This window comes from Felis catus, chromosome C2 (genome assembly GCF_018350175.1).
Source record: "Felis catus isolate Fca126 chromosome C2, F.catus_Fca126_mat1.0, whole genome shotgun sequence".
In the NCBI taxonomy this organism is placed as follows: Eukaryota; Metazoa; Chordata; class Mammalia; order Carnivora; family Felidae; genus Felis; species Felis catus.
In genome coordinates, this window is record NC_058376.1 from 5,474,137 (window position 1) to 5,492,217 (window position 18,081).

The following is an 18,081-nucleotide window of genomic DNA, read 5'->3' on the forward strand; positions in this document are numbered from 1 at the left end:
AGGGTATGGGCAAGGAGTCCTCTCGCTACCCCAGTGCCTCCGCAAGGAGTGACACCTACACATGCTCAAAGCACGTCTCAGAAAGAGCCTCGTATGTTCTACAGTTGCCTTCAACTGAAGGCTCAGTATTTGGAAATCTTCGCAGAGACTTTCAGTCCTGGGTCCATTTTCCTTTTAATAGTTCCTAGGAGGTTACAAAACCCATTAAGAGTTGCTTTGCGATGAAAAATAAATAGGTTCTATTCCAGGGTTTATTCCTTTTCCAAGGCCTTATTTCATTTATCTTCGCCTGGGAGGTGGCCTCAGGAAAGGCGAACTAAAAGCTCCCTGTTAGGATCTAGAAGGCGACTACATTGCCACGGGTGTAATTAATGGGGCATGATATTGCTTTTAGGCAGTGATGTGCATTAACGTTTATCCAGTACCCTCCTGGTGTGACGGTAAGGGCTGGAGCCACCCTGAGCTCCTTTTTACCACTGAGAGCCCTGGGTGAAGGGAGCTCTGCTTTAAGGCAGGGAGGCTGGTATTGACAACAATACCCCATCGGCCCAGAGAGGACCCCCCCCCCCTTCCTGGCTGTGAGTCGTGATAATCACTTATTTTCTATTCAGGCTTATTTCATGGTTTGGAATAACGCAACCTCTCCTTTCTCGTAAAAGTTTATCCATTTAAAAATGTCTACTAGGGGCGCCTGGGTGGCGCAGTCGGTTAAGCGTCCGACTTCAGCCAGGTCACGATCTCGCGGTCTGTGAGTTCGAGCCCCGCGTCAGGCTCTGGGCTGATGGCTCGGAGCCTGGAGCCTGTTTCCGATTCTGTGTCTCCCTCTCTCTCTGCCCCTCCCCCGTTCATGCTCTGTCTCTCTCTGTCCCAAAAATAAATAAAAAAATTAAAAAATTAAAAAAAAATAAATAAAAAAATAAAAATGTCTACTATACTTTTGAAGGAAAGACATAACCTGACCCAAGGCTGCAGTAGATGCATCGTAAACCCAACAGCGTGAACTCTGACCCCGTCCTCCTCCGTGGGCTCGGGAACACCCGTCCTCTCCACCAGAACGGTGGCCACGGTGCGGCTCGTCAGGCCTTTCAAAAGTCACACGGCATTGCAGAGGACCCAGGAAAATTGAAAACACAGCCTCTCTCCCCAGTGATTACATATGTAGGAAGACACGTCAGTGAGACGTTGTCTGAGGAGACTTTCTGTAAGAGCGGACTATTGACATTGCCGAGGCCATTAAGTAGTGCGGTGGATGGATCCCTTCATTCACTGGACGTGTATTTAATGAGCAACTACTGTGTGTGTGTCTCGCGCTGTTCCCAGGCGCTGAGGTTACAACAATGAAAAGAATAAAACGGAAAGATACATGTCTCCACGGAGCTCAATTGTAGTGGTTAGCCTGACTTAATATTTATACAATATGATGTCATGCTTACATTCAAAAAGAATGAACTAGATTTCTCTGCGTTAACCTGGAGAAAGCTTCAGAAGCATAATGTTGGGTGGAAAAAAGCAAGTTTTTCCAGGATAAACAGTAGGCTGTTGATGCAAATTTGAAAAAGGAAAGAAGATACAGAACAATAGGTATCTGGTTCACGCACGTATGTGTGTGTAACGGAATAAAATCTGAACAGAGCACATACGCTAGATTCCTGATAACAGTGACTTTTGGGGAGAAAAAGATAGGGCAGGGGAGGGAACAAAGAGAAGAATTCATCTTTTTTCTGTAAAGTGTCATTTCTTTCATGAAAATAAATAAAGCAAATAGTAGTGCTAACAGTGATCAATTCTGAGCAGTGGGCACATAGAGGAGCATTTTATGTCTGTGTGGGTCGTTTAAATACTTCATTTACCCCAAAAGACGGAAGGAGGGTGAGGGACTGAGGACACAACGGGGTGGGGGGGGAAGTCAGAAGAAAATAAATCGTCGTGAGGCCAGGACTTCCTCTAAAGGACTTGGTCCCTTGTAAACCAGGGACCCCTCGTCGTGAAGCTGAGCCCGCTGCCCCGTCTCTGCCCTGGGCTCGTGCTGCCCTCCGGCTTCCCCAGCAGCCATCCGTCTTGCTGCCTGGCTTTGGCGACATCGTTTACATCTTCCCAGCTCTGCTCCCCGCAGCATCCCGCAGTCAGCCCACAATTTGACCTCTGCCTCGCTTGGGTTTACCTCTTGCCCCGTAATCTGAAAATCATCTACCGCTATTCTGGTGCCAACCCCCCGGCCGTCTGGAAGCCCTACTGTACCCTTCATGACCTCACTGGTGTGACCACAAAGTTCCTCCACCGAGGGTCTGCCCTGTGCTTCCCCAGGTCACCGATTTTGCTGCTCGCCTGGCCCTCTGTGAGTCCAGATTTCTCTGGCCATCCTTTTCTCCAAGGAACAATGTATATAACTCACCTCCTTGTAAGCATCACGCATACATAGTTCATCTCAAATTCTGGTCAGTCACGAACCACCTTTATGATTTCTGCAGTCACTGAATGTCATCTTCGCTATTATTTATCTAAGTAACTCATATTCTTTTGAGGCAATGTAATATAAAGCAAATGTGTGTTGCCGTCTTTAAGTAGTATTATTAGCTGCGTGTGTGTGTTTGTGTATCACATACAAATATAGAGATAAATTTCACTCCTATGTGGAATGTAAGAAACAAAACAAATGAGCAAAGGAAAAAGAGAGAGAGAGAAAGAGGCAAACCAAAAAACAGACTCTTAACTATAGAGAACAATCTGATGGTCACCAGAGGAGAGGTGGGGGAGGGGAATGGGGGAACAGGTGATGGGGATCAAGGAGGGTATTTGTGATGAGCACCGGGTGTTGTATGGAAGTGATGAATCACTATACTCTCCCCCTAAACCAATATAACATTGTACAATAACTATATTGGAGTTACAATTTAAAAACTTAATAAAAAATCTCAGATTAAAAAAATACAAAAAAACATATAGTGAAAGCGAAACAATGCTATTAAAATCTGGCCAGATACAATTGCCTTCCAGAGGCTCTTAGCCACTGGCTTACTTTTCCTATGTTAAAAAAAAAAGAAAAAGAAAAAGAAAAAGATCAGAAATTGTTGCAGGAGGAGCAGAGAGCATTCATGCCCACAAAACACCCCGAGAATCATGGCAGAGGAAAGCTGGGTGCTCAGAGCTGGTGGGCAGGTCAGGGGAACCCTCCAGAGGCTTTCCCTTGCAGCTTTCCCAGCAGTGGTTCCTGTCCCACCCTGATTAATTACAGATACGTTATTTTTCAGTCTTCGTTTACCTCCACACGTATGTATATTCAGCTGGCACTATTTCACCCTGCTTTGTGTGGTGGTGGGTTTTCTTTCCCTACAACAATGGGAATTTAGGGGCGCCTGGGTGGCTCGGTTGGTTAAGCGTCTGACTTCGGCTCAGGTCGTGATCTCGCAGTCCATGAGTTCGAGCCCCGCGTCGGGCTCTGTGCTGACAGCTCAGAGCCTGGAGCCTGTTTCAGATTCTGTGTCTCCCTCTCTCTCTGCCCCTCCCCTGTTCACGCTCTGTCTCTCTCTGTCTCAAAAATAAACGTTAAAAAAAAAAAAAAACAATGGGAATTTAGTCAAACAACAGCCTTTAGTCACGGGGTTGTCTTCAACCCCATTCGTAGCTCTGCGCGTCGTGAGCAATTGCTATGTGACTGTATCAGTAATGTTTTGTTAGGAAAGACCTTGCCAGGCAATGGGTTTCACGATCAGCTGGGTCTTGAGAAGCCAGTTGGGGAACTGAGTTAGCCTCACAGTGGAAGGCTCTGGGACATGGAAACTGGTGTTTTGGCTTCTACCCAATCCCAATGGGTCAGGCCACTTAAAACCAAGAGGGTCTGGGGGTGGGGGAGTGACACTAGGCGCTGTATCTGAGACAATTTCTACCATTGTATGGAGGGGGGAGCTTTGTAACTATATTACCTGCATACAGATTTGCACAAAAGCTCAGTACACTCCTTGTAATTCCTGTAGACATCTTCGTGCATTGTCAAGAAACAGGCATAATCCAAGACCTTCAAGTGATGCAGCTTAGAAATGATATCAGCTGCCTCGTCTGCCACTGTTGCTATAAATGCAGCCACGTTTGTGGCCTCTACACACTTGGCAGTCTGCATATGTGAAAGGAAGATGTTGAGAATCCCGAATATATGAAGTCTATTAGACTTGCCCAGAGGCGGGAAACCTAGTGGGGAAAAAAAGAACAGCCAGATCTCCAGGTGCTGCATGGTGCTCTTGAAACATTTTTTTTCTTGACTCGCTGTGAGAAGTACACAGTGAAAAATACGTTTTGTAGTGGAACCCAGTGCGCACAGAAGCACGCATAGACACATGCATACACACAGACGTATACACACACATCCACAATCTTATGTGGGCGCCTGCGAACTCCAACAAAGCTTTCCTAAAGTTCTTACACCTCCTGTTTGTGATGCATGCCAATTCGTTCTGTCTACTCTATTTTATTTTTAAAAACCAAAGTTACAGTCCGTGAAATTGACTTCACAGCCCATTAATAGGTCACTGCCCACCATGGGAAGAACCATTACCCTGTAATATTAAGTGGCCACGACGTTGTGTCTATTTTCAGTTTTAACGGTTCCTATTTTTCTAAATTCTTTCTGGTAGCCATGTGTCATATTCATGAGGCACAGCAACTCCATGATTAATTTTCACGGCCTTTCAGCAGTAAGCCGAGGGACTCCAATTCCACTTGGGTCCATAGCATGGTTAGACCGCGTAAGCACCATCAGCGCGGATCAAAGTGCCACGCTTTGTCCTTGGTGCTCTTTCTTTTCTTTCTGAACATGTTGCTTTTTAATGAGAACTGTATCACATAGCCACAACCGCAGCGGATGATCAACATGGAATATGCATTCCCTTCGGCCTCAGACTCAGAAATCTCGTGGGAAAGGGAATACGGTTGGTGCACTTCTCCAAATATGAGTTAGACCCCATGGCATTCTTACTCTTCCCTTTCCCCACAGTCTATAAGGGGGCCACTTTCCGTGCCCAGAAATCCAAAACAAGTCACCCACGAACAACCAGTGCCACGCCTCAAGGCTTCTTCTTCCCAGCAAAGGCTTTCCTCTGTGGCCATCCCATGCCCCTCTCCAGAACCTAAGAGTCTCCTTTGACTTCACCCCAGCATCCAGGCTAAGTCTGCATCTGGTCAATTCTATTTTCAAAACGTATCTTATTTCAGTCCCCTGAACGTGCCATCATTTCCCTACCTCAGGACCTTTGCACATGTTTTTCCTGTCTTCCTTGTTCTCAGCCCTGCTCTTCCATCTGCGGTGTCTCTTCTGAAACCGGCCACCCTCCCCTGCCCTGCCTAAACAGCAGTTTTCTTCATGTGAATTCAACCTCCATGCCTTAATCCTCTTAAGAGCACTTACCACCTTTTGTAATTATTTTCTTGGTCTGTTTACTTGTTTTGATTCTCTCCCCGACCAAAAGTTTTGCTCCTAGATGTCACGGCCCAAAACTGTTTCGTCCAGCATATAAATGAGTAAATACAATTTAAAGTTTTCTAAGCTTCTTTGTTGGCCCTTTATAAAAACCCTTAAAAGAATTCCTTTAAAAAAATCAAATTCTATTCTTTGTAAGGATTTATTCCTTTAAAATAACCAGGAATCTAACTAGAGGAAAGATTAATGGCATCCTGGAATATCTGCTCAAGAACGAAGATGTGATCATTAAGAGACTAAATAGGGTAATTAGGTATACAGTCAGAATGCAGGGTGCAGGCTGAAATTAGTAGTGTATAATTGAGCCTCATTTAACTGCAGGAGAATTTCACTGAGAGAATTTTATTTACATAAGAAAAATGTCTTAGTGAGATGGCTCTGCGAGAATTTAAACACATATATGCCAAATCACCCTGTCCTTCTCAAATCCAACCCCGGGGCGCTAGCTTATTCCTCTTGCCCTGTGTGCAGGAGCAATGCCATCCTGTCTGGCCAAGTGATTTCTTCCAGACAGCCCAAGGTCCAGGCTGGAGCCTCACGACCCCTTGAACATCTTGGTGACGATTTTGTAAACCTAGCAGATCCTGACAATATGATGCCCTACGTCCTGCGCCTGTTTTGGGGGAAAATCCCAAATAAGTGTGTCATCAGTGTCCAAACAAGTATTTAATCCAGCCCTGTGCGAGGTGAAGGGGCACAGCAGGGGAAGAAAGGCAAACGTGGGGATTATCCTGCCTCAGAGAGGCTTCTGTCCTTGGGGGAGGCAGTGCTAACCCACATAAGACTAGACTGAATGCACTTAGGTATGAAGTTCCGTGTTACCAAAGTGGGCCGGAATCAGGGGATCTGCTCCATCCTGGCTGAGATGTGGGGTTGGGTGTTCAGAGGGGAAGGATTACAAAGACCGGGGTCAACATTGAGAGCCCCCCTTCTGCTGTGACGCACGCGCAGATGTGATCTGATCGAAAACCATGCTAAACAGAAGGCCATCCTCTGACACATTTACTCCCAACATCAATATTATCCTGGATTTCTCTCCTTCCCCTCTGCCGTGCCGCTCAAATGAGTTTGGTCTACGCCTGCTGCGCCCATATGCTCACCACCCACTGACACCTTCTTCAAAATAAATTTCAGCCGCACAAGTAATGCAGTAATAGAGTCTTCTTTAGACATTTTCAAGTACGTGAGACCATGGGGCAAAGCCTATCGTTCTCCCTTCCCGTCCCCTCGTCCACAGGTGACTTCACAGGCAGCTATGGCTAACGTTTTGGTGGATGGCTTCTGACACCTTCCTCTCTGTCCGTTTACACCGACTGATTTATACACACATGCACACATTCCTGGCCTTTTGTACAGAACATCGTGTGTTGTTCTGTACTCACTTTATCGGACTTCTTGCAGATCTCAGCCTGCACTACGCATACATTTACCTTACTGTCTTTTCAATGGTTGCATAGTGTGGCTACACCCTAACTTGACTCACCCCCTGATTGGCATGTAGGTTTGTTGACGGTTTCTCATTTTCATTTTTTTTTTTTAAATATTTTTAAAGTTGGTTAATTGATTTTGAGAGAGAGAGGGAGAGGTGGATAGAGAGGGAGAGAGAGAATTCCAAGCAGGCTCCGTGATGTCAGCACAGAGCCCGACTCGGGGCCGGGTTCCATGAACCGGGAGCTCGTGACCTGAGCCGAAATCAAGAATCAGCGGCTTAAGTGACTGCGCCACCCAAGCGCCCGACGGCTTTTCATTTTTAAACAAGGCCTCCGTGCACTTCTTATGTGTACCTTGGTGTGTGTGCATGTATGAGTGTTTCCACGGGGTAGACTCCTTGAAGGGTCCAGCTGCTAGAGCAAGTATGCAGTTATTTCTTACATTTGAAATATGCCACCAGAGTGCCTACCAAAAACCAAGACTTCACCAGTTCACCTCCTCCTCGTAGATACGCGTTCACCCGTGCGAATACGGGTGAAGACCAATATTATCAAATATTTTAATTTTTTTCTAGTTTCCTGCATAAAAAAAAATCACATCGTGTTTTAATCTGCATTGATTTTGTGCAGTTCTAAATGAATTCAGTTCAGAAATCAAAATGCAATCGATTTCATTAGTTAATTAATTAATTAATACAATTAATTTCATTAATTATTGCAATTATTTTCATTCATTAATTAATGCCGTTAATTTCATTTGTGGAAGATGGAATGTTTTGCAGTATCAAGCTGTCTGATGCTGGACTTTGATATACTGTTTATTTCCCCAAGTATCATTCCGTTACACCCTTTGGTAATGATGTTTAGTGTTCTTAAAGTGTACTATATATATTACTCACTGCTTGTAGCTAGATATTTAATGTTTGTATTGATCTAGCAGGTGAGATACGTTATCAGTATATTTTATTGCAGATTACAGCTATTCCTGAATTCCTTTTGCTAACAGGCACCTACACGGACACTCTTGTTTAACATCCCAATATTCTCCGGAAGGTATTACTGCCCCGTTGCACGGAATAGGACACCGAGGCCCTTTTACGTGACATGGGTATTCTAGTTTATGCTGGAAGAGAGACTCAGAGCTGACGTGAAAGTCCTTTGTGAAAGTCCTCCCCACCATGGTTTTCATAATCCCACACCCTCCCACACCCCACCCAGACACCTCCCAGGGTCTCTGTCCCTCCTTCTCTGGGCTGTGTCTCGCTGGCCCTTTTCCTTCGCTCCCACACAGGGGGTCCTGGACACCAGTTCCCAAAAAGGGCTTCTTGACATGCAGAGCTTGATCCCCACAGCTCTGTCCCCAGCTTGGCTTGCATCACACAAGCGAAGTGACCCAGCACCTCCTCCCTAAAAGTAGACACACCTGCCCAGCTTCTCTGCCTGCTGGTGCCACCACCCCCCACCCACCCATCGGGACCACAGATGGAGGGCTTGGAGCATTCTTCTCCCCAGTCAGGGCCTGTCGATTATTTAGTTTAAATGATTCTGGGCTTGTCACTTCTGTTCCATGGGCCCTGGTGCTGTGCCCTGCTGACTCACGGGGGCCGTGACCCAGTGTCAGGGAGCACGGCGCCTGAGCGTGTGAGCTCCCAGCCAGGACACCAGGGCATCACGCTGGTGGGATGTCAAAAGTTGTGTGAACACAGGCAAGCCACTTAATCTCTGTTCCTCACTTTTCTCATCTGCAAAGTGGGAATAATACCTGCCTCGTGAGGTCGTTGTGAGAACAAAGTGGGTCAAAATGCAGGATGTTTAGAGCAGTGGTGGTTCTTCCTAGGCTTGTAATAGCTGTTGGCTCTGATTAGGATTAGTATGCATACCCAGATGTCTCTGTGTCTAAATTTCCACTTTTTCATGACAACTGTGACATTGGATTAGGGGTGTACCCTACTTCAGCCTAACCTCATCTTTTTTAAATTATTTTTTAAGTTTCATTTATTTATTTTGAGACAGAGAGACAGAGAGAGTGCATGAGCAGGGGAGGGGCCGGGCGAGGGAGAGAGAGAATCCCAAAGCAGGCTCCGTGCTGTCAGTATGGAGCCTGATATGGGACTCAAACTTATGAACCGTGAGATCATGACCGGAGCCGAAATCAAGAGTCGGACACTTAACCAACTGAGCCACCCAGGCGCCCCTCAGTATGACCTCATCTTAACTAATTACACCTGTAACGAACCTATTTCCAAATAAGGTCACATTCTGAGGTCTTGGGGGTTAGGACTTAAGTTCTGAATTCTGGAGGGGACACACGTCGACCCATAACACCGGGGTAGAAGTCTTACCTTAAGGGCCTCCTCCTTTCCCTTATTTGTGGCTTTCAACATAGTTTTCTTTGAAGAATCCTTTTTATCGGGCTACCCAGCTGCTCAAGAAATAACTGCTGCGCCTTCCCGCCTGCCTCTGATTACAGCTTGGCCCCCACCCATCCCGTCACCGAACAGACATAACCTGAGACCCAGGTGAAGAGTTAGATTCTGTTCCAGTCTACATCTGGATTAAGAGAAAGTGATAACTTGAAGGTTACCATAGATTATATATATATTTTTCTGTCTCCACTTCTGTTTTAGTTAATGCTAATTCAAGTTTCAAACTAAAAGATGTGAGATACTCATTTAGAGGCTCATCTCGTTTCTAGCGCCATATACTTAGAACTTAGATTTCAATCTTGTGCGTATTTCTTGGAGGCTGTTAGGAAAACGGCTCAGGACGAAGCTGTTTCATTACACAGTTGGCTGTCAGTTGGAGGTGGCAGGCACAGCTGAGAAGAGTTTCATTGTGTTTTACTCTGCCACTTGGCATCTTATTAGAGGAACCATCTGTTCTTTTAATTACTATTAACTCGGTTCAGATTGCAATAGCAAAAGGAAAAAAAGAGGGAAAAAAAACCCCTAAGATATATTTCTGACTAAGTGAAAAATCAGATATGCTTTGAAAAATCTTCCTGAAAATAGTGTCATCCCTTACTGAAGATTTAACGGCCTGACTGCATAGGAAAAAGCCAGAAAGCATAATGCAGGAGGAATTAACATCAAAATCCGAAAATATGCTCATTTTCATATAAGAATATATTATGGTTTCTCCTAGAGGGGGGAAATACTGGGTTTTATGTATTATACATGAGGAAGTTTCACGCTGAAACCTAGAAGGAGGTATTTCAGCTTGCTTTCTTGTTGCCCAGGCTTAAGAAGGGACATTCTGTATACACGTGGTGATAGACTGTGTGATCACCCATCTCTCGAACAAATATTTTCAGCTAGCATCGCTAGGCGCAGCTTGGTGTAATGGAGATGAAAAATTGAGCAAGACCAATCAAATTGCTGTTCCTCTGGTTGGAGGAGAGAAAAGCTAAGCCAACCTGAAATTCACAAAAGGCAGCCTCACGGTGATGTGATAAAATCAAGTCCCATGAGCATGAGTGATGAGGGGTAAGTTAATGCGGGCTGGCATTGTTGGAAAGTCGCTTTAGAAACTGAGGCCAGAAAGATAAGAAGGGGCCAGCCAGGTAGAGATACAGGCTCAGGGCCCTTCAGATGGAGCGACTATGAGAACAGGGTGGCTGGTGCATGGTGGCAGAGGGAGAGAGGGGGTTGAATGGCTTTTGGAAATATGGTCAAAGCCTGAAGCATTGTAGGCCACCATGAACAATTCGGTCTACTGGGGCCTGGTCAACACAAAACCATCTACCCAATCTACTGTGCTGCATGGCCATGGATGCTGAGTGGGGAGCAGGCTGAAAGGAGCAGGAATGGAAACAGAGAAGGTGGGGAGCCCCAGACTGGGGTGTTTAGCAGAGGCAGGGAAGTGGACCATTCTGGAATTTATTTTAGAAGTCAGAACGGAAGGGCCTTGTATTCGATGAGATACGAGAGGTGAGGAATGGTTAATTTGGAAAACTTCAGAATATGCATCTTGTGTTCGGATACTGACAAATATACCGGCAAATATTCCTATTCAAATTACATTTTAATGATTATGGAGGAAGACCTCAAGCTTCCATGAACGTCCCAGTCCACTGCAAGAAGGATTTCTGAGCACAGTGTCTCTATTGCCCTCCCTCTCCCTACAGCCCCTCACTGGGACATAGGAAGCGACTCTGAGAGCCTTGTTCTGTTTCTCTGCACCTTGGCCGTACCCTGTGGTACATACAGCCTGTCTCACAGGGGGTTGGGAAATGTTTTGCCTGTGGCGACACAGCTCCAAGTGGCAGAACTGTGACATAAAACTCAGCCATGTTGCTTCCACTTTGATGTTTTTCCTGATACATGAGGCTGCTTCACTTAGCAAATAAATGAACAATTAAATATTACGTTCATGTCCATGTGGCCTCTTCCCTGTCTGGCTCAGGCACGCCAATGGCCCTGGGCAGCTATGTGCATATCTTGTTGACTGACGACTGAGCTCTGTGCATATCTTGTCGACTGACGACTGACCTATCAGAACAGAATAGCAAACATTACGCTTGCTTTTATAGATCCCCTACGTAATACATGGCTATCTGCTGGATGACGTCCTTGCGTTAATCTAAACTTCAACACTGGAACAGAGAGGATACTATTCACATCTGTCTTTAATAGACAAAGTTTAAAGAGTCTGAGTGTCTTGTCTGAGGTCACACAGCTGGAAAGTGACTTGGACAGGTCTGGAATTCAGATCCAGTGGATTCGGGACTCCAGCTTTTTTTTTTTTCTCCACGATGAGAAGTCTTTCCAGGGGGTCAGCTTGTTTTACTTGGTACCAAGGAAAAGATCTTTTAACTTGATTATAAGAATGAGAAAAAAAATGGCTGAGTAGACCGAACACACAGGTTGGTAAAGGATGCTTGGACATATAATGTTATTTATGTCCGAGTAATCCGCAAGGATATGTAACAATACATAGGTCTGGTAATAATACACATTTCCTCCCTGGGTATTATTGGTAGTTACCTTCATGAAGACGAGACGGGTTTCCCGATTACACTTCTCTCTCCCATCCTGTTTTCTCACCTTGTTGCCATGTGTCCAACCCTAAGACTGAAATCTCTTTCGATCGTAAGTGCCCTGAAGACAGGGACCGTGTCTCCCTCCGTTTGGGACTCCCAGAGCCCAGGAGAGTGCTGGCACGAAGCAACGGTGGACCATTCGGCCCCGGTCTTCCTAGAATCAGCTTGTATACGCTTTCTTCCGGAGGTCATGTATGCCTGCTTTCTGCAGCTCAGATCTTCAGCTACCCATAGTTGGACCAATGGGTTTCTAGAACTGTTGCTGTTTTAATTTCTGCCTCTGATGCTTTCACATAGAAAGCTCAAGAAGGCATTGTGTCTGAACCTCAGGAGCCGGTGCTGTCTGAGCCTACTCCGCCGTTCAGCACAGCAGCAGCGGGAGGAGTGTGGCTGTGGACTTACACCCTGAGTGTCCCTACGACACTCCCAGTTGTGCAGACATCCCATTTTCCTTGCTAGTCTTGTCTCTGGGTAGAAATATCCTGCCAGGTGCTGTGCTGAGCTCGCGCAACTGGTAAGAAGCTGTGGGTTTATGTTCACGGTGCTGACGTACAAGCTCATGTCAATAACGCTGGAGAACCGCACCAGCACTTACTCGTGACCCATTAACTCTTAGTTTCTGCCAAGTTCTAACAGCTGGGCTATGTCTGGTTTCTACCTTTCAGCGTACTGAATGCATCACTTTGTGAACGTATTGACGAGGATATTGACGGCAGAGAGAAGTAATGATTCTCAGTTTGCCCGGTTGCAAAGGAAGGAGCAGATAAACCGTTAGAACCAGGGGCTTAAACATCTGGGAACCGGTTAGTGCATGTTGAGAAGTCAAGAGAGCTACTGAGACCCCCCTCTAATAACTCAGCAGTGCCCCTCCATAATTGATGTCCACAGTGGTGATCTGGAATCCAAAACTCATTCACTATTGTTCAGTTGACCGACTGATTCGCGATGCGTTTGACGTGACAAAAAGTATGCGCTGTTTTAGAAATGTTTTAATATAAAGCGCTAATAGCTTTCCAAGGGAGAGAAAACTACCTACAAAATTTTGGCTTTGCACAGTTGTATGCTACAGGACAGATGTGAGTAGTAAAGGGGTGTGTGTGTGTGTGTGCGCGCGTGGATGAGACAGAGACAGAGTTTGTGTGTGTGTGTGTGTGTGTGTGTGTGTGTGTGTGTGTGTGTGTGTAGTTTATGGACATCGGCATTTTGTATCTTGCTGTTGGAATATTTTAATAGAAGCACATTCTTCAATCCCATTTAGGGATGTGAATGAACCATTTATTCTGTATGACACAGAAGGCTCTGATGACGTAAGGCAGGAAGCGGTGTGCCTTGGCAAGTTAGGGAGCAGTTACGATTTCTTATCACCATGGAGACAAGACATCTGGGGCTCCAGAGACTCTGTGTGCTGCCCCTGAAAATGCCATGCATCTTGGGAGTTCTGACTGTTCCCCAGGACCCTGGGTCTTCAGGGCCTCTCTCTTAGTCAAAGGCTCCTGTTCTTTGTCTTTATTTTGTTTTAAAATGTCGATGGCCTTTGAAATAAATGGGTTTTGATGAGAAATGAGGGGCGAGACGGAGATGGTTCAAATGACGTACAGGAATTAAGTCAATTCCCTCTTCTTGCGAACGTCTCAGGAAGGTTCAATACAAACAAGGTTCAAGTTCTTCTGAAACAGCACGTCTGAACAGTCTTCTTTAGCATGCTAAGTGAGTAAAAAAAAAAAATAAGTGAGATATTACAGGAGCGAGTGAGTGATTAAATTAAAAATGCCTGGAGAATGGAGCCCTCTCAGGAGTCCACAGAGTAATGAATGCACACTGCTGTGCGGCCCTTCCGCATCTTCCAGCACTCCTGAGCTGTGCTCCCCAGAGTGCTCCCACTTATGTTTTACCACCGCTGATGGCCTGCCAATTCTAATGAAAATACCCTGTGTCAGAAGGGCGACGGGAATTATGTACATGAGCTTCTGGTTCCTCTTTTCTGTCCACTGCTCAGTACTTAAAAGAGGCTCGATATTAAAACATTATGTAAGTATGCAAAATCTATTGCAAGAAAAACGTTTCGGCTATACACAATGTCTCTTGGCAAGGAATGCTGGTGTGCGATGACATAGGAAAAGTGGTAAAATGTATTTTTAGCTGCTTTCCCTGGGGAGAGGGGAGGATAAGGCAAAAATATCGAGAATGCAGAGCATTTGATTTTCTAGCTATTCTAATACATAGCGTATTGGTGGTATATTTTAAAATATGTAACTAAATAAAATTGTTTAAAAAAGTGAATTTTTTACTTAAAGATTTCTATAGTGTTTTTTCGGTTAATTTGTGTCCTTTCATTTATTTTTATTTTTATTTTTTTAATGTTTATTTATTTTTTGAGAGACAGAGAGAGGCAGAGTGTGAGTGGGGGAGGGGCAGAGAGAGAGGGAGACACAGAATCTGAAACAGGCTCCAGGCTCTGAGCTCTCAGCACAGAGCCCGACGCGGGGCTCGAACTCATGGGCTGTGAGATCAGGACCTGAGCCGAAGTCGGACGCCCAACCGACTGAGCCACCCGGGTGGCCCCAATTTGTGTCCTTGTAAAAAGCTTATTCTAGATTGGTATTTCTTTCATGATTTTTTTTCTTACCCACACCCTTTTGAATTGCTCTTTCTTGCGCAAGAAATCATAAACCATTTTTATTTTATGTGAACAACTGATCGATGGATAAAGTGTAGTCCTTATAAGAAATTAAAGGGTTGTGGGCATTATGTTCAGAACTTAAATATTGGAGACTTAAAATTATTGCAGTCAAGACTCCTGGTCAATTCTGATTAAAGTAAACCAAAGGAAGTTCCAAATGAACATAGGACAACAAACAATAAAAGAAGGTGATTTTTTGGCATTTTTAGTCTTTTCCCAAAGAGGCAAGATCACATTATCCCCCAAGTAGCCTTGCATCCAGTGGTGGAATATTCCATAGGAGGGTCTAACAGTGGCAGGGGAGTGGTATCCTCAGTCATTCCCCATGGGGGTGCCACAACTCACTGTGGGGTTTACTGCTTTACCCTTATTTGGCTTATCATCAGATTATAATTGAACAGTAAAAATTGTCTCCAGGTATTTACATTTTCAAAGGGAAAATTATCCTTCTTAAAGCAGCACTGACATTTGATCTCTTAAATGTGGATGGTTCGGTACAGGTAGAGCTGTACAGACAAACGTCTAGGGATGTAGAGAGTACACCCCCCCCAATGAAAAGTAGGGATTGATCATTGTTGGGGTAGCAGTTAACTAACCCCGGAGTTTTCCAAGACACTGATTACAGGAGGAATTGATCTTAGTCTTAGAATCAAGCATCAGGTGTTGGCTGTTATTATGAGCAGGTTAAGACGGTCCTTCCTGGGAAGTTTCCACAAACTTTATATTTTATGTATTATTGATTTATAATCTAACATTTATTATTTTTTAAGTTTTATTTATTTATTTTTGAGAGAGAGTGAGTGGGGGAGGGGCAGAGAGAGAGGGGGAGAGAGAGAGAGAGAGAGAGACAGAGAGACAGAGAGACAGAGAGACAGAGAGAGAGAAAATCCCAAGCAGGCTCTGCACTGTCAGCATGGAGCCGATGTGGGGCTGCAACTCACACGCCCTGAGACCATGACCTGAGCCGAAACTAAGAGTCGGACTCTTAACCGACTGAGCCACCCAGGCACCCCTATAATCTAACATTTATAATTTATATATTTATTGATATATAATCTAACATTTGTGTGTTTAATTGAAACACTTCAACCAGAGACAGTTCATACATATATGAGGTAGAAATTTACTAGAGAAAGTTAATACTCCTTTGATGTGTCACATTCTGAGAGAAACGTGGTCAGCAAGGAAAATCTGCTAAATTAGCCCCACAGCAATTATATGCCGGGTCTGTTGCTCAAAATATAAACATGTGTGGGACACCTGGGGGGCTCAGTCGGTTAAGCATCTGACTTCGGCTCAGGCCATGATTTCACGGCTTATGGGTTCGAGCCCCACATCAGGCTCTGTCTTGACAGCTTGGAGCTTGGAGCCCGCTTTGGATTCTGTGTCTCCCTCTCTCTCTGCTCCCCACCCCGCTGCCCCCCCCCACCACCACTTGAACTCTGTGTCTGTCTCTCTCAAAAATAAATACACATTTAAAAATTCTTTAAAAAAAAAGATAAACATTTGACCTAAAAACTTAATTCATGAGATGTGATTTTCTAAGCATATATTTAACGTATAGCATACTTACTAAAAACTCCTAATTTAGGGTAATTGAAAAGTTAAAATAGCTTGGACCCTTAAGGTAACCGACACACTCCTATCATTAGCCTTTGTTTCAGGTTCTTTCAATTGGGGGGGGGGGTTGAAAAAATTCCACGTCTTTGTTTATGTGGTTGGGTTGCTTTTGTTCTATTTTAATTGCATAATCATTCTCTTCTATTTCAGGATCTAGATTTCTCATCACATCCACGGGAGCCTTGTATATTAAAGATGTACAGAATGAAGATGGGTTGTATAACTACCGCTGTATCACGCGGCATAGATACACCGGGGAGACCAGGCAGAGTAACAGCGCTAGACTGTTTGTATCAGGTAAACACCCATCCAGCCCGTGTTTCCTGTTTCCGTTACACCTTTGTTAGTGCTCTGAGCTAAGTTAACCGAACTTGTAGGACTCATGACTCAAACAAAGGCTTCTTTTGTTTTTTCTTCCAAAACAGTTTAGCAACCAAAGGTTTGCCAATGCTGAACGCTACAAATATAGGTATTCCGAGGGAAGTCATCTCGGGTTTTCCCAAATTCCACCCTCCTTTGAGCCAACATGGCTTCTGTTTTGAAGGGAATGCCTCCTTGCCCTGGGTGTGTGTGTTCCGTCCAGCAGCACCTTGAGGCTGCCTATGACACAGGGCTCCGAGGGAGAAGAGCGGGGACCCAGGGACACACCTCTTGTTCCCCATATTCCGTCTAACAATATTGGGGAAACTGCCCACATCTCAAGTTAAAGGGCTAGACGCTCCCTCCCGCCTCCTTCCAGGATTATTGTCCAATGGAGGAGACTCGAGGGCAGTTGATTCCACTCTTGTAAATACGCCAGCTTTGTGCCTTCCTTTATGGGATTTATACTTGGAGAAAATATCAGCCGCTTGCATCATCGTCACAACTGGCTCGTTGCTGGCCCACCTGTCCCACAAGTAAGCAATCCGCTCACGTGGCGATATGCCAGCTCTTCACGGAGCGGTTTGGAATGTGAGATGTCCCTCTTGGTCCTAGAAATGTAGCGTGGAGTATGTGACATTTGCCCTTGGCGGCTTGAGAAGGTAAAACCGTTCCCCGAAGTGACCCTCTTTAACCTATTTGTAGTGATACTTGTTTGAGGGAGAAGTGATGGAAAGCTGTTGACCGTTGGGGTAATGAAAAACATCTTGCCCGAACACCCCCTTACCGCACTTCTTCTCTATCTTGGTTCCTGTTCCACGTTCACATCCTCACGATAGCCAGAGCCCACGCGCGCTCTCAGGGGCCGTGCAAACACAAGTCAGAATTCAGCCATCTCCCCTCTGCACAGGGAGACATTTTTTCTTTACCTGTTGACATGGAAAAGAGATTTATTTCATCCCTTGTTTCATAGTGCTGTGTTTTTGTCTCTGTAAGGGCAAGACGATCAGTACACTAAAATTACACTGCGTTAAAAAGAAAGAAAACCTGGAAAAAAGCGAATGAGAAAGCGAGTGGCATCTGTGATTGTAGCCCATGGTGGCTTTAATGACAGCGCAGTGTCCTACTGGCTCAGAATATCCTAGGAAAGGTCTTGTGTGCAGTGAGGAGAACATGGTAACAGTATTGGGACAAGAAAGGAGAAGGATGGAGGGGTGGATCTGGGTACAAGATTAAATTGAGTTTTAGCAAAAGAAGCAATACACATTTCTCCATCCAAAAAAAAAGTGAATTAAGTGATGAGAATCTGGGAGCCCATCTTTCTTGGAAGAGAAGACTGAAAAAAAATCTGAAAAAAAGAGAAAACCAGGAAAAGGAAGAAAGAGAGAGAGAGAGAGAGAGAGAGAGAGAGAGAGAGGGAGGGAGGGAATCCTGAAAGGTGGAATTGTTTATCTCTACTCTAAATTATTAAGTACTTATTTTC

At 44.9% G+C, this 18,081-nt stretch overlaps 1 protein-coding gene across 2 annotated transcripts in view; it reads left to right on the forward strand.

Moving 5' to 3' along the window:
* DSCAM (DS cell adhesion molecule) overlaps positions 1–18,081 on the forward strand; it is a 706,002-nt gene that overhangs the window by 436,523 nt on the left and 251,398 nt on the right. For both annotated transcript variants that reach the window (XM_045036594.1, XM_045036595.1), the window contains exon 4: positions 16,389–16,535. In XM_045036594.1, the coding sequence (XP_044892529.1) occupies positions 16,389–16,535 (147 nt within the window). The remainder of the gene's footprint in view (positions 1–16,388; positions 16,536–18,081) is intronic.